Below are 24,442 nucleotides of genomic sequence, written 5' to 3' on the forward strand. Positions count from 1 at the left end.
GCTAACAGATCTATTCAACATGTCACCTTCGAGGCAGACACTTTTTTTATTTTATGGTATAAGTTAGCGGACGAGCATATCGGCCACCTGATGATAAGTGGTCACCATCACCCATACACAATGACGCTGTAAGAAATATTAACTATTCCTTACATCGTCAATGTGCCACCAAACTACGGAACTAAGATGTTATGTCCCTTGTGCCTGTACTTACACTGGCTCACTCTCCCTTCAAACCGGAACACAATAATACTGAGTATTTTTATAACTGATGAGTGGGTGATACCTACCCAGACGGGCTTGCACAAAGCCCTGCCACCAAGAAACTTCTAACCTACTTTTTAATCTCATTTAATCCACCTAACCGTATTCCATTTTGTGTATTTTTTCTGTAAAATTTAATAATAGTGTACTGACCAATTATAACGAATCTTTATTTCTGACTAGCGACCAACATCGGCTTCGCACGGATACGATCCTGATACTAAATATACCACCGAATTTGTTTATTTACGACATCACATCAACTTCGAAAATTATCAGTATTTCTTTACCATATTACAAACAAAATCCTCTCGAAACACTCTATCTATTAAAAAAATCCCATCAAAATCCGTTGCGTAATTTTAAAGATCTAAGTATACATAGGGACAGCGGTAAGGAACTTTGTATACTATGTAATGATAATTTACGCCATTATCACGCCTACCATGGAAGATAACAGGCTAGGACATATTAAAGGCCCTTCTAATGATCCGACACACACAGACACAAACCAATGAACCATCTATAGTCACTCTCATACTAATAACCATGAAAAATATATTTATAGTTACTAAATGAAACCAAATTGTTATGACCTATAAGGATCAGAAGTGGTAATTTATTAAAAACAAAAAACACTTATTTTATGTTTTATCAAAATAAATAATTTAACAATAACTTTTATTAAACTAGCTGACAATAATAACAATTAATGTAATGTAATGTAACAGCCTGTACCTACATTTCCCACTGCTGAGATAAGGTCTCCTCTTCCATTACGGAGAGGGTTTGCAACATATTCCACCACGCTGTTTCAATGCGGGATGGTGGAATGCACATGTGGCAGAATTTCGATGAAATTAGACACATGCAGGTTTCCTCACGATGTTTTCCTTCACCGCAGAGCACGAGATGAATTATAAACACAAATTAAGCATATACTTATAGTGGTGCTTACCTGGGTTTGAACCCGCAATCATCGGTTAAGATGCAAGCGTTCTAACCACTGGGCTACCTCAGTTCAATAACAATTAGCGAAATACTAATTATCTAACGTGCCGACAGCCTGACGACCGTCTAGCGCGAGATTATATCTGGACCCTAATCTTGCAATCGCACTCCTTATATAGCCTGTAGCAGGTAGGCTGGTGGTAGGGATGACACTCCTTACAGTCCCTTATTCTACTAATTATATGATGCAATAGTATAAATTAGATTAATTAATTAGTAGATGGTATTTGTTCAGATGGGCTTGCACAAAGCCACACAATTAATTTATATATGTATATCAGGTCAGGATTACTAATAATAAATATTAAAGGTCTAATAAATGGTTAATCCTGCTCGAAGGACCAATATTTAAATTGATGGATGAATTTAATTTAAAAAAAAAAACAACATCCATTTTTATTTCAATATTTGAATATGGAATTTCAATAAAAATATCAAAACATACTTTAGTATTCTTCTACAAGCACTTTTGAATCGTCATTTAACAATTAAGTGAAGCTACCACCGGTTCCGAATGTAGAGTGTACCGAAACTGGCAAGAAACTCATTGGTTACTCTTTTTCAACATTTAAAATTATAGTAATGTTCGCTAATTACAATTATATATGTTGTTTGAGAGTGACGCCACTCGGAGGTCCCGGGTTCGATTCCCGGCCGAGTCAATGTAGATTATCATTAGTTTTCTATGTTGTCTTGGGTCTGGGTGTTTGTGGTACCGTCGTTACTTCTGATTTTCCATAACACCAGTGCTTTAGCTACTTACGAGTATATTTGGATCAGAGTATGTGATGTTGTCTCATATTTATTTATTATTATTATTGTTTTTCAATACGATAAAAACTATATTTAAACGTAATATTGGAATATCTCGTATTGTTTTTTGAAACTATATGTAATATGTTGAATATATTACTCGTAATTGTAACATAATATATTTATAATACGCATCACTCTTTATAAGATACTTGTATGTTGTATGTAACAGTTTATATTTAGCCAATACTCTATTTCAGTATTGGATCCATGACGTCACGGCTACCCTTCGGCATACGTCATTACTGACATCAATAGTTCTACCAACGTTCATTTGAAATTCAACCATATTCCAATCGGCTTACTGTATAAAATTAAATGATTCCTGTAAATATATTTATATTAAAGGAATTTCGACTTTATTGCGATACGGGATGTACTAACATTGCATATCAAGCGCTATTAATGGTTTTATATTATCTGATAGCCTTTTAACAGAGGATTTACTAGAAGTGACATCTGTACGTAAAAAAAAATCATACTTTTGATTTAAGATATGTTGTTATTACATGTTAGTTAATAAATCTAAGACGCCATAAACATATGGAAAACATATTGTTTACATATAGTCGTAAGTGACAAACGAGTAGGTAGTCCACTGGATGGTAAGTGGTCACCGTTGCAAATTGACACTTCACTATCATTACATGGCGACCTCCGTGGTCGAGTGGTGTGTACTTTCATGGTTACGCCACTCCAAGGTCCCGGGTTCGATTCCTGGCCGAGTCGGTTTAGATTATCATTTTGTTTTCTATGTTTTCTTGAGTCTGGGTGTTTGTACCGTTGTTACTTCTGATTTTCTATAGCACAAGTGCTTTAGCTACTTACATTGGGATCAGAGTAATGTATGTGATGTTGTCTCATATTTATTTATTTACTAGCTGACCCGCCGAACTTCGTATCGCCTAACAGTCGATCCTTTAATTTTTTTATTTTTTTGTCAATAATTAAAAATTATAATACACACAAAATTATTTTAATAGTCACTAAAAAAATCACAATTTCAGATTTCTTATTATATATATAGATATCCAATCCATCTGCCCATTTCCGTCCACTGCTGGACATGGGCCTCTCCAATTGCACGCCACTGAGATCGTTCTTGGGCTACTCGCATCCAGCTCCTGCCAGCCGTCTTGCGTAAGTCGTCACTCCACCGTGCCCGAGGTCGTCCGACATTAAGTTTGCCGAGACGCGGTCTCCACTCTAGAACACGTTTCCCCCAACGGTTATCGGTTTTGCAACAAATATGGCCAGCCCACTGCCACTTCATCTTATTAATCCGGTGGGCTATGTCGATGACTTTGGTTCTCTGGCGGATTGCCTCATTTCTGATGCGATCGACTTTAAACTGGTGGACCAGCCTTGCCGCGAGTGTCCACATTTCGGCTCCGTATGTCATGATGGGTGGGACGCACTGGTTGAAGACTTTCGTCTTAAGGCACCGTGGGATCGACGATGTAAAGATTCAACGTAATTTTCCAAACGCTGCCCAACCTAGGTAAATTCTCCTATCTCACCTCGTCCTCAATGTTGTTTCTACCTAATCGCAAAGTCTACCAAAGGTAGACATATTTTTGAACAACTTCGAGGACGGTACCGTGTATCGCAATCGGTTCCGGTAGAACATGTTCATTAAACATGAACTTGGTTTTATCCAAGTTCATCCGTAGGCCGATACGCATAGAAGAATCAGCCAGCTCGTTCAGCATTTGTTGTAGGTCCTGCAGCGTTTCTGCCACGATGATGATGTCGTCTGCGAATCTCAAGTGAGAGATGTATTCGCCATTGTTGTTGATGCCACGTCCTTTCCAGTTCAGCGTCTTGAACATATCCTCCATTGCATTAGTGAACAATTTGGGGGAAATAACCTCCCCTTGTCCCACTCCTCGATGCAATGGTATGGGATTTATTTGCTGATTCTATACTCGGACGGACATGGTGGCAGCTTCGTAGAGACATCTCATCACTTGGATATATCGCCAATCAACTTGGCAACGTTGCAGGGACTCCAGAACAGCCCAGATTTCAACCGAGTCAAAGGACTTCTCATAGTCCACGAATGCAAGACACAGGGGCCGATTATACTCTTGGGACTTCTGTATATCTGCGCACTATGTGGATGTGGTCTATGGTGGCGTATCCGGTCCGAAACCCGGCCTGTTCTGGGGGTTGGAATTCGTCGAAATTTCACGCAAGACGTTTCGTGATCACTCTTGAAAACAGCTTATAGACGTGACTCAGTAGGGATATGGAACGATAGTTCTTCAACAGGGTTTTGTCTCCCTTTTTGATGAACAGGACGACCACACTGCTACTCCACGCCTCCGGAGTTCTCCCTTCGAAGAGGACAGAGTTAAAAAGCTCTTGGAGTTTCTTGAGTACCGGATTACCTCCTGCTTTTAATAACTCAGATTGAGTTATTAAAAGCAGGAGTTGATAAACAGCATTGAGTTATTAAACACTTTTTTTCTTATTCTTATTATGATACCTACTTATTATATTTGATTTTATTTTTACTTATTCTAAATCAAGTTTCATTTTTATTGTAGCACTTTATGGTAAACGATATTTTTTGTTTGATTGCCTGGCGCGTAAACAAATAGAGCAGATGGTTTTCCAACACGGGAACAGGCAACATACAATTGACTATCCGAGAAACATGGGTTTTCTAAATTAATACCATGAACACTTAATGACAGCACCGGGGTTTGTTTATAGTCAGAGCGAAAGCAAGCCTTACTGGAAACTGCAGTCGTTTAAACTCGAATGGTACTTCAGTCGGAATCATTGGGATGCGGGGTATCAGAACGTCTTCTCCTTTATATTTTCCTTTTAATATGATTGCTTCTATTATGTTATTCAGTAATTTTTTATCGCTAATCGTGTGCCATTACAAAGTAGCGGTTAGTTAATATTTCGCAACATTATAACTACAGATCCAACTTTTAATGGAAGATTGTGAAGGTGGCAGTCCTGGCAAATCTAGTAAGTTTAAATATTCCGGTGGATAGTTCACGACATCATCTTCATTATTTGCCGTATCAATTGATTTATATGTCCTCATTTTGCCAGGAATGTCATCTTGAATTTTGAAATTCAATTCATTTACATCGGTGTTTTTGGCAGCCAGTATAGCTCGTTCGCTCAACCAATCATGGAATAAGTAATTTTGAGCAACATTTGGGAACACTTTGTGAATGAGTTCACTGTTGATTGCGTTAACTGACAAAAACTCGCAGGAAAGGTGATGCAGCCAGTCAGCACGTCTATGTCAATGAGTTGTTTAGAGAATATGTCTCCAGATTGATCATTTTGCAACATGACACGCGTATTCTTGTTTAAATGTAACACCTTGACATGTTTCCACAAATCGGAGGACTTTAAACATGCATTCAATTCAGGCAATGTTTGGCGAAAATCTCCTGATAATAAAATCATTGCGCCAAAAAATTGGTTTTGGTTGTTTCGTAGATTTTTTAAGGTTCTATCTAAAGCTTCTAAAGATTTTTTATGCGCCATCGTGCATTCATCCCACACTATTAGTTTACATAACTGCGAAACCTTTGCCATTGCAGAATTCTTGGAAATGTTTTGTCCGCCGCCTTATAGGAGGCATATTTAGTAAGTCACAAACACACAACACTTTTTTTAATTTTATAGAAATTTATGGACTTTGGGTTTAGTAATATTATAGATGCACAGCAAAGAGATATTTACATTTAAAGTGACATTTCACCACAGACAATTTACATTTTACCATAGACAATTTGTTTTTGATTAAAAAAATAAATATTGACAAATATTGACATTCATATTTATGCGATACTAATTTCACTCAATTGTTTTGCCGTCCCGGAACCTCTCCACTAACACAAACTTTATCGTATGGTATTAAAGTTCAAATTAATTTTATTATTATTAAATTTAAATACAAATCTTTTGTATGGGAGTATAGAAATGTGTTGTTTTTAGACTTTTTCAGGAAATTTAAATATTTTTTTTTATTTTTCTCTCCGTAAGAACCATCCTCGTACTTCAAGGAATATTTAAAAAAAGAATTAGCGAAATCGGTCCAACCGTTCTCGAGTTTTGCGCTTAGCAACACATTCAGCGACTCATTTTTATATAATAGATTACACAGTATAAAATAAAGTCACTCACCGCTGTCTGTCCATATATATATATGCTTAGATCTTGAAAATTACACAACGGATTTTGATGCGGTTTTTGACATTAGATAGATTGATTCAAGCGGTAGGTTTTTATTTATAATACATACACAATATAGTCGAGAAACACTGGTTATATTAGAGGTTTTTAAAGTGATTTCGTAAATGAACACATTTAAACCTCTAATATAACCATTTAAAATATATGCTACAGATTTAAAACGTAGGGACAAAGCGGATTTGTTAAAAAGCTGTGAACATTCCGTAGTATATTTATTATCAGTATTGTACCCGTGTGATGCCAGGGCAGGTCGCTAGTACAACACAAGTAGCTGGGAGGGGATGGCGTGTTGTCTTAGCTATTATGGCGTATCGGGACAACTTTGGGGGAAGATCATTGCACAACTTGTGCGTGTGTGGAAAGAATGATGATGAAAGTAACATTTCTTTATTAGTTATACTAGCAACCCGCCCCGGCTTCGCACGGGTACAATACTGATAAATATTCTACAGGATTTGTTTATTTACGACATCACATTAGAAACATCTAAAATTATCAGAGTTTCTGTATTATATTGTCCATGTATTATATACTAAAACCATCCTTTCGAATCACTGTATCTATAAAAAAAACTGCATCAAATTCTATTGATCTAAGCATACATAGCACACAGAGCACACATGCACAGAAAGCTGAGATGGCCCAGTGGTTAGAACGCGTGCATCTTAAACGATTATTGCGGGTTCAAGCCCAGGCAAGCGCCGCTACATATATGTGTGTAATTTGTGTTTATAATTCATCTCGTGCTCGGCTGTGAAGGAAAACATCGTGAGGAAACCTGCATGTGTCTAATTTCATCGAAATTCTGCCACATGTGAATTCCACCAACCCGCATTGGAACAGCGTGTTGAAATATGTTGGAAAATGAGGCCTTATCTCAGCAGTGGGGAATGTACAGGCCACTTTACTTTACTTACTTTACTAAGCTTACATAGAGACAGATGGCGGTAAGCGACTTTGTCTTATACTAAGTAATGATGATGATGAAATTTTTATTTTTTTTATTTTTTAGGTTGACGGACGAGCATATGGGCCACCTGATGGTAAGTTGTCACCATCACATATAGACAATGACGCTGTAAGAAATATTAACTATTCCTTACATCGTCAATGTGCCACCAACCTTGGGAACTAAGATGGTATGTCCCTTGTGGCTGGAGTTACACTGGCTCACTCACCCTTCAAACCGGAACACAACAACACTGAATAATGTTGTTTGGCGGTAGAATAACTGATGAGTGGGTGGTACTCACCCAGACGGGCTTGCACAAAGCCCTACCACCAAGTGAAAAGTGAATAATTATTGGTTAAGTGTTTTTCTAACTACTGGTCCATGTCGAGTTTTTAATAAAACAGAACATTATTAAAATATTATCTATGCATTACACAGATACCATTTCCAATATCAACTCTATGGCATAATACATTGGTACTGTAAATTAAATCTTAAGTCAAAGAAATAAGGTTCTAAATCCAACACATTTACTAAACCTAACAATGACGTCATCGTGCTGACGTGTAATAGATAGCTTCATGACGTAATACGTAAAGTTTTAATGGGATGGGGTGGTATTTATGATACCACTATAATAAGAACTTCATCTATAAATATAGAATAGTAGTAGCCGCCCGCGGCTTTGCTTGCGTTTTAGGCTTGTCATGTGTCAAAATCAAAATAAACTTTATTCAAGTGGGCTTTTACAAGCACTTTAGAATCGTCATTTAACAATTAAGTGAAGCTACCACCGGTTCGGAAAGAAGATTCTACCGAGAAGAACCGGCAAGAAACTCAGTAGTTACTCTTTTTCAACATTAAAAAAAATAGTCATGTTAGTTAATACAATTATTTAAATTAATATATCCTGCTTGGAAGTCAATAGGTATTAATTCCACGCCTTTTTATCATCTACAAAATCTTGTATCGAATAATACGCCTTTTTTACCAATGCATTTTTTACAAACGATTTGAATTTACGAGACGGCAAAGTTAAGAATATCTGCGGAGTTTTAGCCTATGTAAAGGACATAAGCTATTTTTCTGTTCAAATTTGCTACATACCAAATTTCATCAGATTCGGTTAAGCGGTTTGGTCGTGAAAGAGAGAAAGACAGACAAACACGAAGAGTTACGTTTACATTTATAATATTAATGTAGTTCTAATGACTTAGAACAATAGAACGACTTAGTTTTTGAAGATTCTGATTTAGAAGCCGGTAGTATAGTAGTATAGACTATAGATTCGTTCACTCACATCTGTGTATTAGTAGTAGTGACTCGTGCTTACGAGATATCTTAGTGTGCGTGAAACAACTGCAAGTACAGATAGAAAAATAATACAAAATATATTTGTTAAATGTTGTAGATACTTGCTATGTATATATTTTTTCTATAGTTTTGTAGAATAATAATAAATAATAATAATAAATATTGGACAACATCACATACTCTACTCTGATCCAAAAATAGCACATGTTTTATGGAAAATCAGAGGTAACGACTGCACCACAAATACCCGGACCCAAGATAGCATTAAAAATTAGGGAGGTTTTCTTCATCGACTCGGCTAGCAATCGAACCCGGGACCTCGGAGTGATGTATGAAAACCGGTGTACACACTACTCGAGCACAGAGGTCGTCAATTTTTATTATAGTTTTTTTTGCGTATTGTTTATTATTAACTATCGCCTTCATGGTATTCTGTTTGACCTAAAGATAGACTGTCAGACAATGCCTTCAGGCATTAAGACTGTCTTTTGTTTCATTTACGTTGTGATAGTCAATTGCTTTTAAATAAATAAATTTATGTAATAGATAGACAAAGTAATCGGAGAGCAAGTTTTTTTTTTTTAATTTAAACTTATAAATTGACCGTTGTTGTGAATAGAAGCTCATATTAGAATCAATTGAAATTATTTCTAATACATTTTGTACCCATCAAATATGTTTCCCACGATTCAAGACGAATTGACGTGAAAGAGTCCTATTGTTATGAATTATTTCAAACTTATTTAACAGTTAGTTTACCGAAAATAAAAATAAATAAAATTCTAGTCGCATTTACAATATTACAATTAAAATGCACAAAATTACACTCGACTACAAAACGCGAACCGAATGCTTATGACGTTACGTTAACGCAATTACGAGTTCACGCGAAACAGCTTCGTTCCACAGAGGCTCTGACATTATGACGTCATATCGGCACAGTGACTAGCGCATATTTCATACTAAGTTTAATATATATCAAATTGAATGAAAATATTTAAAGTAACTGATAAAAGTAATAAATTAGGCTTTTACTAGAACTTTGGTAGCGCTTTATAAAAGTCTGGGTAGGTATCAGATATTCTAACGCAAATGCAATACTTGGTATTGTTGTGTTCCGGTTCGAAGAGTGAGTAAGCCAGTGACTACAGGCACTTAACATCTTAGTTCCCAAGGTTTGTTTATTTTTAGTCCAGAGGATCGGAATTGCAATTCAACTAGGATATGCTGCTAGCACTCTTGCCACCATACCAAACAAGATTTAAGAACTTAATGTTAGAAAATAATGATTTACTAAAGATGTTTTTCAATCGGAAATCTAATTATACTTGTTCGGATTGTATAATGTTCAATTAATACATGATATATGTTGCCAGCCTGAAAGTCAGACAAATAATGACTCCACATTTTTTAATAATAAATATTGGACAACATCACATACATTACTCTGATCCCAATGTAAGCTAACGCACTTGTGTTATGGAAAATCAGAAGTAACGACGGTACAAATACCCTGACCCAAGACAATATAGAAAAGTAATTAACTTATTCTACATCGACCCGGCCGGGACCTCGGAGTGACGTAATCATGATAACCGGTGTAGATCTACTGGACCACGTTTTACATCACCTATATAATCTTGAATAATATGCTTTAATTATAATTTTTTTATGATTTAAATTTACAAATTGGTAAATATATCTATGAAATTTTATTATACAAACATTTTCTTGGCCCTAGAAAGGGCTTAATGCCTTTGAGAAGTCGAAAACTTGGCGTTATAAGCTTCAAGTTTGATTGTTGTCAACGTTTAGCAAAATTTTCGGTTTTATTGTGAATATAATATTGTTATTGTAAATTTATTAGTTTAAGTAGTATTCTATAAATTATAATAATAAATAATAATTTAATGATAATAATAATGTATTTATTAAAGCATCCCATTGAACAAAAACAAAATGTGAGCTATAATAACTGCAATAGTATAAAACTGTGGTGCAGTTAACGCAGTTAACGCCCGCTGACAAAGTGACATTGCTCTATTAATTAAGACACCTAAATTGCACATATTTGTTACATAATATATGAATACAAAAAAAAGAAAAATAAAATACCATAACACCAAAGGATTTAGAGTTGACCGATTAAAACGACAAATAAAAAATAAAATAAAGTCATCAATAAATAGTAACATCGATTTAGCCCAAAACAAACGTAAGAATTAAGTTATATTACAATTATATAATTGATAGTTCATAGACAAGAGGAACTGCTAAGTCTAATTACGAAGTTTCTTGGAATCTATCTACAGTACCAACAATACAAATCTTGTATGAGGTCATTTCGATAAATTTTATTTTTACGTTGATTCTAAAATACCCTATATATTAAAAAAAAATCAACTATTTTACCATTATGACTAGACACGGACATTTTGTGTAAAAAGTTTATGTAGAATTTTAATCATCATCGTCATCATCAGCCCGTTTTTGCCCACTGCTGTACATAGGTCCCCCAGTGCACGCCACTGTGGTCTTTCTCCTGCTACTCGCATCCAGCTCCTGCCTGCCGCCTTGCGTATATCGTCACTCCACCGTGCCTGAGGACATCCTACACTACGTTTGCCGAGACGCGGTCTCCACTCTAGAACACGTTTCCCCCAACGGTTAACCGTTCTGCGACAAATATGGCCAGCCCACTGCCACTTCAGCTTACTAATCCGGTGGGATATGTCGATGACTTTGGTTCTTTGACTTTTAGAATTTTAATAAAACTCTATTATTTTTCGAAACAAATATATATAATAATTAACACTGCACAAGAACGGTCCTCTGCACAAAACCGGTCGTCTGCACAAAACCGGTCGTTGTGGCGCTCTTTGGAGGAGGCTTATGTCCAACAGTGGACGTCCTTAAGCTGACATGAATGAATGAATGTTTCCAGACTTCCAGCCTATCTCAAAAGAAGCCTTTGGCCATAATGTGATACATATATTAACATTTAAATAATATGTTTAAGATTGTTTCATTAAGACAAATTAAACAAACGACACAAGAAAATAACACCGAGATGAGACTCTCTTTGTTACAACGTTTTTATTTTTTATAGGTATTAAAAATGTTATACATCAAGAATTTACATTTAAATCTAGTTTCAGATAAGAAAGTTATTAGAACTGACATGTGTTTGTTTTTGTAAATTCAAAAATAGAACTCTAAATAGTTAGTTGCTATTGGTTGGCGGACGAGCATATGGGCCACCTGATGATAAATGTTCCCCAACGCCCATAGACAATGGCTAGGTAAGAAACATTAACCATTCCTTTCATCGCCAATGCGCCACTAACCTTGGGAACTAAGATGTTCCGTCCCTTGTGCCTGTAGTTACACTAGCTCACTCACCTTTCAGACCGGAACACGACAATACCAAGTACTGTTGTTTAATAACAAACAATCAGCGATACTTTGTTGTAATGGAATAACAATAGATCCTGATCTCTTCTTAAAGGATAGCCTGACCCTCCCTAACTTTAATCCCGAGCTTGTTTTGAGCCAATAGACAAACGACTATAAAGGAATAATAAAAGTGATTCCCCTAAAACTAAACAGATTTTTCCGCTTGTAGATCTTTGGTGATTATATAGTTTTAGAGAGTGACCCTAGCCTCCGATATGGTGTTGTCATTTTTTTTTTTATATGAGCCAACATCACATACTTTACTCTGATCCCAATGTAAGTAGCTAAAGCACTTGTGTTATCGAAAGTACACAGACAACATAGAAAAATAATGATATTCAACATCGAGTCGGCCGGGAATCGAACCCGGGACCTCGGAGAGGAGTACCCATGAAAACCGGTGTACACCGCTCGACCACGGAGATCGTCAATTTGGTTCTGTATTATTGATTGTATCACATTTTTGTTAAATATTAGAATACAGCAGGGGCTGTTGAATTTACTTTATTATATAAAATTATTATTGTAATTAATTAATCAATAATTTGTAAAACTGTAATTAATATTATTTTATAAAGCATAGCATTTAATACTGGCATGTAACAGTAATTCTTATTTTAAATATGATTGAGCTCTCATGAGACAATAAAATTTTAACAAAAAGAAAAACCGACTTCAAACAAAACACTATTTTAAAACAAATGAATATGCACGAAAAAGTAATAAAAATAATTGCGTATTCAACATATTTTTTAGAGTCTTCCTAAGTTAAATGAAATGAAAAATATTAGACTACTTAAAAGTCGATTAACGATTATATCATGTAGTTATAATTATTGTTATATTTGGAGCCGGTGTCAGCCACAGTGCCCTTGCCCCAACAATCAAAAGAAAGAAGCGATACGAGCCCCTTGATTGATCCAGTATATTATTGTGTAAAAGGTAATTTGTAAAAAACATATTTGTTAAAGTATTCTCGTATTGTTTTTTGATAGATATACTGTAGGGTTTTATTGGCTGACACCGACTCCAAATATAACAATAATTATAACTACATGATATAATCGTTAATCGACTTTTAAGTAGTCTAATATTTTTCATTTCATTTAACTTAGGAAGACTCTAAAAAATATGTTGAATACGCAATTATTTTTATTACTTTTTCGTGCATATTCATTTGTTTTAAAATAGTGTTTTGTTTGAAGTCGGTTTTTCTTTTTGTTAAAATTTTATTTATTTTTTGATTTTAAGTGAAGCTGATGTTGACTAACTAATTTTTTTTAATATGGATAGATTAAGCGTTCCGTTTATATGAGTCAGAAACTACTTCGAGGACAATTTCAAAGGAAACTTGCGAATAAAGCAAAAATAGACTTTCGAAAATGCGGATTTAATACGTCACGCGGCGTGAACTACAAGGATCCCTCGAAAGAGCTGTAATCGAACTCAGCAAAAAAACTTTGAAAAAGACCAACTATATTTCGTACATCATATGACATCACATCACATACACAAAATTTGATTAAAGATTGTAAGAAATTCTGCCCCATATCGCACCCTAACTGCGAGCCGTATAGGAGTTCCATCACTACATAATATAAAACAAAGTCGCTTTCTCTGTCCCTATATCTTTAAATCTACGCAACGGATTTTGATGCGGTTTTTTTTAAAAGATAGTGTGATTCAAGGGGAAGGTTTGTGTATATAATACATGAACAATATAGTAAAGAAACACTGATAATTTTAGAAGTTTGCGATGTGATGTCGTAAATAAACAAATTCTGTAGTATATTTAGTATCAGTATTGCACCCGTGCGAAGCCGGGGTGGGTAGCTAGTTGATTATAATATTCGACTATGATAATTACATAAACATAACCACATTACGGAAGGTGACTCAAATATCCAAATAACCTATAAATAAAAGATTCGACCGAGTATCGCTAACGTGCTCCTCAGAATTGTTCTGTTCCCTTCCGTTCCGTCACTTTGTCATGGATCCTGTGCTCAGAACCTTACCAAACTTTCACCCAATTACCCTTGAAGTATATATTTTATAATAAAAAATGAATTATCAAAATTGGTTAACGTGATTTTCAGTTATTCACCGATTTGTCGCGCATATACATAATGCAAATTTAAGACTTATGTCGTTTTCATATGGATACCATTATCGGAAAAAAATTAAAAAAAAATGGGACCCCACGGGAAGCACTACCTTTCAAACAAAAAAAAAATTATCAAAATCGGTCCACCCAGTGAAAAGTTATGAGGTAACAAACATAAAAAAAAAAAAAAAAAAAAAAAAAAAAAAAAAAAAAAAATACAGACGAATTGATAACCTCCTCCGTTTGGAAGTCGGTTGAAAAGAAAAACCGACTTCAAACAAAACACTATTTTACAACAAATAAATATGCATTAAAAAGTAATATAAATAATTGCGTATTCAACATATTTTTTAGAGACCTCCTGAAATAAAAATATTAGATTACTTAAAAGTCGATTTATGATTTATGATTATATAATGTAGATATAATTATTGCTATTTTTGGAGTCGGTGTCAGCCAAGAAAACCCCATAGTATATAAAACGAAAAGAAACTTACCTAAATCGGTCCACCCAGTGAAAAGTTATGAGGTAACAAACATAAAAAAATTACAGACGAAATGATAACCTCCTCCTTTTTGAAGTCGGTTGAAAATTACAATAGTTTTAATCCTCGTTCAGAATATTCAAGGGATTGTTTGTGGTATGAATTAATGAAAATCCGATTATCGATGGCCTTGGGGAAGTGAAGCGGGTATTATTTGTTATCAAATGCATTATTAACAATTCAACGCTAATCCCATCATAATCCGTTTAGCATAATTCGAATTATGAAATTAATAGTTGACGTGATTTTGTATATAACATTTGTTTCAACAACAGCCTGTAAATTTTCTAGAGCTGGGCTAAGACTTCTGCTTCCTTTGAGAAGGTTCGGAACATTTTCCTCAACGCTGTTCCAATACGGTTTGGTGGAATACACATGTGGCTGAATTTCTATGAAACTCCACATGCCACATACTTTTAATTAATATATTTTTTAATTTTAGTAATGATAACATGCAGACATACTCAATAAAAAAACATACAATTTATATTAATATTATAAATAAAACCTTTCCTTTTTTACGGACGAGCATATGGGCCACCTGATGGTAAGTGATCACCATCACCCATAGACAATGACGCTGTAAGAAATATTAACTATTCCTTACATCGTCAATGTGCCACCAACCTTAGGAACTAAGATGTTATGTCCCTTGTGCCTGTAGTTACACTGGCTCACTCACCCTTCAAACCGGAACACAACAATACTGAGTACTGTTATTTGGCGGTAGAATAACTTGTGAGTGGGTGGTACCTACCCAGACACCCAACATACAATAACACCGGTTTTATCATTTCTTCGAATAAACTTTAACCCAATTTATATTTTTAACTAGCCTCTATATTTTTCATCTGGCAACACGAAAAGAAACGCTGAGAATCTAATCGCTGAGGAACAATTCAGTAAAGCGAGACTCGTATCTCGATAGCGAAAAGCCAAATAACACCGCAAGGGATTCCAAACAAATGAAAGCCGACCCGAGGTTTGTTTGATCGCGAATCCGATCTCCGAAGTCAACATTTACGAACGATACTTAGTGATATTTTGCTGGAATTAACTGTAGTTCTTTTCTTTATTGGATAAATCTCCCGCTTTTCGTAAATCGTACTATAAACTGTGGAGTTATTCCATGTCGCTTTATTACTTTTATACTTACGACCCTTGGCTTCGCATACATAGGGACAGATAGCGGTAAGCGACTTTTTTATACTATGAAAGGATAATTACACTAATATTATAAATCAATTGGTGACAGGGGTCTGTGTAACCCCTTATGGATACCGTTAAAAAACAACAACAACAAATATCCCACCGCTGGGCTTATGCCTCCACTCTCATTAAGGAGAGGGTTTAGAACATATTCCACCACTTAGTTCCAATGCGGGTTGGTAGAATACACATGTGGCAGAATTTCTATGAAATTAGACACATGCAGGTTTCCTCACGATATTTTCGTTCACAGTCGAGCTCGAGATGAATTATAAACACACATTAAGCACATGAATATTCAGTGGCGCTTGCCTGAGTTTGAACCCGCAATCATCGGTTAAGATGCACGCGTTCTAACCACTGGGCTCAGCTCAAATTGGACTCAATTTTGATATAAATAAAGTTATTTACAAACGTAACACACGCAGTGAACCAATTTAGGGGTATGGGGTATGGAGTAATGGAGTGTGAAAAATTGTACGAAAATCAATAAGGATGCGAGCAATAGAAAAACGGAGATAATATACGCGTGGCCTGATTATGGGGTAAAGCCGAGATGGCCCAGTGGAGAGATCACACAGATCAACAGAGATAGTGGGTTCGAATTTGAACATCATCATTATACATCATCTATTATACATAATATGACGACCTCCGTGGTCGAACAGTGTGTACACCGGTTTTCGTGGTTCCACTCCGAGGTCCCGGGTTCGATTCCCGGCCGAGTCGATGTAGAAATTCATTAGTTTTCTATGTTGTCTTGGGTGTGTTTGTGATGATGTCGTTACTTCTGATTTTCCAGAACACAAGTGCTTTAGCTATTTATATGTATGTGAATAATGTATGTGATGTTGTCCAATATTAAATTTATTATTTATTATTATTTATTTATCTATGTTAAAAAGATATACTCCTAGGATGGTCACGAGTTTAAACAACGATATTCTTCCAGATTCATTTATTAGCACTATTTTCACATTCATTTTATCCACTAATTCATGTTTTACAATACATCCCTTATTTTATATCTAACTTTAGCCTCTCATTCTCATTATTTCCAAATTCATTAAATAAATATCACCAAACATTGCCGCCGCATTCGATTTCTTGACATTCTCTTTTTTACCGGCCAGTATCAGACGATCGGCCAGTATTAATCGTGAAAAATTAGAATATTACCTTACAACATATTCTAAAAATAGTCAATCGACATATTATTAAATATTTATTCTAATAAATTATAGTTATACAATGAGTAACAAAAAATAACTTTAACAATAAATAACAAGGTACAATATGTCATATGTCTCTGTTCATAAGGCTCACAAAAGCACTTTAAAATCGTCATGTTACATTATTCAATTAAATGTAAAGTTACCATCGTTTTTCAAAGCAGGTTCTACCAATCACAGCACGAAAGTAGTTAAAAGTAGTCTTCACATACAGGACTAAAATAAACATTCACAGCCGACATATGAGCTACAGAGCTGAGATGGCCCAGTGGTTAGAACGCGTGCATCTTAACCGATGATTTCGGGTTCAAATCCAGGCAGGCACCACTATGTATATGTATTTCATCTCGTATTCAGCGGTGAAGGAAAAAATCGTAAGGAAACCTGCATGTATCTAATTTCATCGATATTCTGCCACATGTACATTGCACCAGCTCATATTGGAACAGCGTGTTGGAATTTGTTCCAAACCCTCTCCTTAATGGGAGAGGAGGCCTTAGCCCAGCAGTGGGAAATTTACAGGGTGTAGTTGTATATGAATCACGTAAAAGAACTTCGTTCTAAAAAGTACCAAATTATACATGACGAACTGGAAAGTAAAAATCATGAATAAATTTCAATTAAATTATGAATCTCGACCTTTTTTTCGTCCGTTGACAAAGGATAACCCTTAAAGCTTGTGAAAGGTTTTGTTTTACGGATGTGTTTTTAGGTTACTCATATATAGAGTCACGTCAACAGTTTGTTTTCGGTTACAGAATATGAATTTAATTTAAAAATGAATATTTAATTACATCTATATTTATTTTTTATGATAGCACAGGTAAGGAAAACTTGGAAATTGTTGGAGGAGGCCTATTATGTACAATAACATTATATATTATTAACAGTAAACATAAATATTTAACAATTATCATAAGAATTACAATAGAAAAGGCGTTATGATCCAAGATCTGTTTTGTGTTACGAGAAGAAAATCTTAACCGATGATTTCGAGTTCAAACCGGTTCATTCCAGTTCATTACGGGGTAAATACTACTTAATTAATGTGCTTAATTGTGAAGTAATTTTCAAACCTTCTCCTCAAAAGTCAGAGGATTGAGCAGATTATTAATTTAATTGAATAATATAACATTTTTATTAATATACTAGTGACCCGCTAGGCTTCAGTATAGTGTTGTTATATTATGACAAAATAAGACATAAGCCGAGATGGCCCAGTGGTTAGAACCCGTGCATCTTAACCGATGGTTTCGGATTCAAACCCAGTCAAGCACCGTGTGTTTATAATTCATCTCGTGCTCGGCTTTGAAGGAAAACATCGTGAGGAAACCTGCATGTGTCTAATTTCATTGAAATTCTGACACATGTACATTCCACCAACCCGCATTGGAACAGCGTGATGGAATATGTTCCAAGCAGAGGGCTTGGAACATATTCCATCACTAAAAGGCTAAAGGCCTCCTCTCCCTTTGAGGAGAAGGTTTGGAAAATATTCCACCACGATGTTCCAATGCGGGTTGGTGGAATACAAATGTGGCAGAATTTTATGAAATTTGTCACATGCTAGTTTCCTCACGAGTTCCTTCACCACTGAGCACGAGATGAATTATAAAGACAAATTAAGCACATGAATCAGCGGTGCTTGCCTGGGTTTGAACCCGCAATCATCGGTTAAGATGCACGCGTTCTAACCATTGGGCAATCTCGACTCTTGTTAAGATCATTTTTACATAAGAAATAAATATTGATAATTTTGGATAGCGTACTTAATTCGAATGTGATCGGTTTTACGAATTTCGTCGATGATACATCTAAGTTGTGTTGTACTATACTTCGATCAATGGCTTATTCTACCTCGAAAGCCATGAATAAGAGACGCGCTATATATATTTTGCATAATCGTTCCGAGATAGCCTTAGCCATCGTGTTGGGAATACTTAATATTTCGCTATTGAACTACGTCCCAATAGCGTTTAGAATCAGTTAATATTTTACAAATGTCAGTATTTTATCTTAATTTTTATTTATATTTGGATAAACACTTGTTTACTAGTTATATTAATATTATTATTATTATATATTTAATAACAAAAAATTTTGTTATTTTATCTGATTTTATAAAAAAAGTATAATCGATTTCAGAACGTTGTGAACGTCTGTTTGTCTATCTGTTTGTTCCAACAATCTCTGGAACGGCTGGATCGATTTTGACGGGACTTTCATTGGCAGAAAGCTGATGTAATAAGGAGTAACTTAGGCTACAACAATAGCTTTATTTTACGAGCATGAAGTCGCGGGCACAGCTAGTGTAAAACTAATTGGCAAATTCTGACGTCACCCTTGGAAGTGACTTAAAATACGAGTTCCTGAAGTAATACTTCTTTTGGCGCTGGTAAAATATGATTGTGAATTCGTGATGCAAGCGCATTGATATGGAAACTACATAAGAAGTTACTAGAACCCACTATTTGTACCCACCAACATTTAAGTAACGCTTACTGGAATAATCTTCTTAAAGTATGGTATTTCTTAAAGTATACTTGGTGGTAGGGCATTGCGCAAGCCCGTCTGTGGCCAGGCCAAATAACAGTTGTCAGTTTTGTTGTGTTCCGATTTGAAGGATGAGTTAGCTAGTCTAAACACAGGCACAAGGGACATAATATCTTAGTTCCCAAGGTTAGTGGCGCATTGACGATTTAAAGAATAGTTAATATTTCTTACAGCGTCATTGTCTATGGGTAATGGTGACCACGTACTTTCAGGTGGCCCATATGCTCGCCTGCCAACCTATACCAAATAAAAAAATATATATTCGCCAAGCCTATCATACTTGATATCTTTATAAATAACAAAAAGAAAATCGAATATCACTTACGTTTTCAATAAACAAATAAAACATTAAATAACTATGGCAACCCTGAAAATTGCGTAGCTCCATGAGAAACTTTTCTCATTTTAGTTATGAAATCAAATCGGAATTAGTTTCGGTTCGAGTTTTCTCTGTTATATCAAAAACTAATTTAAAATGTACTCCATTCAAGTAGGAAGTGTGTTATGAACGATAAGGACTTAAGTCATTATGTTACTCAGTACCATAATAATTTTCGAATAGGCTCTCGTCTGGTTGAAAGTAGGGTTTTTGGGCAGGTATTACGTGCCCTTTACCCTTTTGTAAGATTTAGTGTTCATTGCTTTGTGGTTAAGAGGTGAAAGCGTAACAAATAAACATACATTCGCATTGGTACAAACATGGTTCTATTTTTTGTGTGATTGTATGATGTTGGATTGGGTATGAATCGATATCGTAATGTTCGCGATTTTTGTTGCCAACACATTTCAAAGTATGAAATGTGTTGGCAAAAAAAATCGCGAACATATATGAACTGTCCATCAAATTATAGCTACAGTGACCAATGGCAACCATCAGCCAATTGAATAGGACATTTTTCACCAAATAAATGTGTGTCCAATGTGTCAGTACAGGAATACTCACCGTTCCCACTAATAATGCAACAAAATCACAATATGCTCTATTGAAGCAGACTTTTACAAGCAGATAAGCAAAGCTACCACCGTTTAGATATAATGATTCTATCCAGAAAATCAAGCATGTTTTACTATAAATAATAATCAAGCTTAAATCTTAGACGCTCCAAAATGATAGAATTATAACACAAAAGCAATGTTATATAGGTTCTAAATGACTAGACAAAGTCATGAGCCGAACTTATTGTAAATTCTAGAATCTGTGCCTTTAGCCGCAGGAAATTTACAAATTCTTAATTCCAATCAACCGTTTCATCACTTTGGCGTGTCTACACTCTATAAGGAACCTGCAAAATTTCATCTTTGTAGGTTTTATAGTGTATCCGATGTATATTGATTAATCAAAAATTAAATAAAGATCACAATTCAGGAAATCGTTACAGACAACTGTTTCTGGCAAAATAATTTCTTTAGGCGAAAAAGGCAAACCTCTTTGAATATCTTAACCCAAGATTTGAAAACAGGACCAGGATCAGCAATCTAGTACAATGTACTAGACACCAAAATCAATCAATTACATACATATACAAATTCACAGACTTCGGGCTAAAATAACAAAGCCTTCAAAGTTTGCGAACTTGTCTAAATTTGGTCTCCCATAATTTAAACTCATTACAATAAGTTCGAAATTGAAGGTTAATAGAACTTCTACAAACTACGTCTGCGTTGGTGATGTGGAACAATAAGGCTGGTCTCCATTTAATTTGATATAGGGGTTAAAATCAGTGGGTTTCCTTGTTCAACTTGGAATATCAATAATTTCTCTTTGACATATTTTGTATGCCTTTGTTTTCTGGTTTGAAATGAATATATTTTTTTGTTTCCCTTTGAGATTTGGCTATTCGTAGAAATGGTAGGTATTTTCGGTTCAATAAACGTAATGTGTAATCCACTCCTGAGTTCAAATTTTATTTATCTAATATACCAAGAAGAAGAGTCTAAAATGGCATAGTGATTAAAACACGTGATCTGTGAATAGTTTGTATTTATAGTTTGTCTTTTGATCAGTGAAGCATAATTTTAATAAAACTGCATGTTTCGAATGAGAATTCTCATATTAATAGGAATATACCAATTACCAATGATGTAGTAAACAGATATGTTATTAACGAGCAAAAAGTGAAGACTAGAAAACGTCCTAATTGGGACGTTTGCCTTTAGTAATTTTACGTAGTAATACGTTATAACACATCATAATTACGTAGTAATACGTTTTGCGTAATTAAAACATCTATTTATTCCTTTTACTTATTGTTTTTGTCAAGCTATCTTTTTTACTTTTAACAAAATGTAAAAATAAACTAAAATAAACGGTCCCCGGCGCCGCACATTTTTTCTGTTGTTAAGTATGGATATAACATATCTGTTTATTAGAATATCATTACCAATTACATTATCATCATTACATAGTATTAATTCGCTCACCGCTGTCTGTCCCTATGTATGCTTTAAAATTATGCAACGGATTTTGTTGTTGCGGTTTTTTTAATAGACGAAGTAATTCAAGAGGGAGACATACTGATAACTTTAGATGTTTCTAATGTGATGTCGTAAATAATCAAATTCGCCAGTATTTTAGTATCAGAATTATACAGTGCGAAGGCGGAGCGGGCTAGTAGTCCCTAGCTAGTATTCTTATAATTAAAAAATTAAATATTTCGGAAAGTATTACAACGCATCTATGAAATTGTTTTCATACTTCCTCTATACAACGGTGCAGGGCAAACAATTGAAAAACATACTCTTTTCCATTTCATTATATATAAATGATTTATCAAAATTTTCATATAAGTCAACTTACCATTTTGTTTTGATTTTTAACATGCGTTTCGAATAAGTTCCAAAACTGTCTCAAAAGGATACTGTAGAACTAAACCAAGCTCTTTTAGAAAATGCTGCTAATTCTACTTACTAATAAATAAAATCAAAATCATCTATTAGACGCCCAACAACCGGAAGAGAAATGATTGGGCTTCATTACTAATTACAGGATATCTGGAAGATAATATTTCCACCACTGCAGACGATAAACGGGAAAAACTAATTAACTACGGGGAAAACCCGGTCGTTACTCGGATTTAAAACCTTCGGTTAAGATGGCGCTCGATTTACTGAGCTTAATTGTAAAGATAATTGTGTTGTACACAATCCCTGAACTAATGTAATGGACCTAAAAGATTTTCCAATCAATGGACCCCCACAAATGTAAAAGAACCCAATAATTTTCGTTTTACTCTTTTAGATTTGAAATTGACTTAGGACGACGATCGAAGCCACAATGATACTCGGTTACCTCTTTTTTATGTTATAGGTGGCGTTTTATGTAAACAAGCTCACACACGAGGCTCTTACTACCAAACCCCATGGAAATTTGCAACGCTGGGGGCTTACATGTGCATTCCCGGCCTTATTTAAAGAGTACGCTCTTTTCTTGAAGGTTCTCAAAGGCTTAGTCGCCATTTACGATGGAGCACGTAATCACAAAGGATTGCTCTTTAGATCTTTCACAGATACAATAATTCGTTGTAGTTTGTACCAGGTAAAGTAGCTCAAAAATATTTTCCTCAAAATGAATGGGAGGTCTAAGCCAAGGAGTAGTTATTTCACATTTATATTTTTGGTGACATAATAAACATAATTAACTCTAAAGCAATTCTGTGAGAACGAACTCTATACTTGATGTGTTATACTTTTTCATCATAAGTATAACACCTCGCCTCATTGCCTTCACTGATTTTTTGCCCAGAGGATCAGAATTGCGATTCAACAGGATAATGCTGCTAGCATTCTTGCCACCATTCCACGCGGTCAAGATTTATACAGTAACTAGTCTTATTGTTACTAGTTTATATTTGTATATATTTAAGCATTTAATGTTATTAATTCTTATGTTAATTAAATATATAACGAATACTTGTTGGAGAACACGTTCGTGAAATATCAATAAGTGATACGCGAGTTTGACTATTAAAATTATAACATTTAACGTACATACGTATCAAAATAGCGTACTGTCTTCAACATTTTACATAAGATAGTTCTGTAAAAACTCACTTACGTTTATACATACTTATTTCCTTCCTGGAGAGTGCTTGGCGAAATATCTTCAAGAAATAAACTCGCCTTATACTGAGTCCTCTCTGATTTTTTATTTGCACAGATCTAAATATAACTTAAAAGATCAGATAACAGAACTCACCCCGTCCGGATTCTGCTTTTTAACTTCGGATAATTCCTTGAGCACATCTTGAAGTTTTCTGTTCGAATCTGCAAAAAATAAACTTTTCTAAATGACAAAGATCGAGTATAATTGAGAACAGGAAAAGATCAAATCAATTAGATTTCTATCGTAGATTTGAACTTAAACTTTTATTGAATATTTTAATGGAAAGAGTTCCAAACAACTTTTGAATTAAATTTATCATCTGATTCGTAAATAACTCTTTTATGTAATTTATGTGGATAATAATTTATAACAAATTTACAGATATCATAACACCTTACAAAGTGGAACTTTAATGTGGTGATGATCATGATGAAGATACACTCTTGGAACTCAAAAGGAACGTAGACCTTAGCCCAGCAGTGGGAAATTTACAGGCTGTTAATGTAATGTTATGTAATTTATTTACCAAAAAAAACTAAACTAAACCTAATAGCGAAATGTGTTTTAAGGCATCGGTGAAAATAAATAATACATAAATAAATATGAGACAACATCACATACATCACTCTGATCCCAATGTAAGTAGCTAAA

At 34.8% G+C, this 24,442-nt stretch overlaps 1 protein-coding gene across 1 annotated transcript in view; it reads right to left on the reverse strand.

The window, feature by feature from the left end:
• LOC124541199 (diacylglycerol kinase 1) overlaps nt 1-24,442 on the reverse strand; it is a 161,660-nt gene that overhangs the window by 49,837 nt on the left and 87,381 nt on the right. The window contains exon 3 of the mRNA XM_047119068.1: nt 23,885-23,952. Within this exon, the coding sequence (XP_046975024.1) occupies nt 23,885-23,952 (68 nt within the window). The remainder of the gene's footprint in view (nt 1-23,884; nt 23,953-24,442) is intronic.

The sequence above is a fragment of the Vanessa cardui genome, chromosome 27, assembly GCF_905220365.1.
Source record: "Vanessa cardui chromosome 27, ilVanCard2.1, whole genome shotgun sequence".
NCBI classification, from domain to species: Eukaryota; Metazoa; Arthropoda; class Insecta; order Lepidoptera; family Nymphalidae; genus Vanessa; species Vanessa cardui.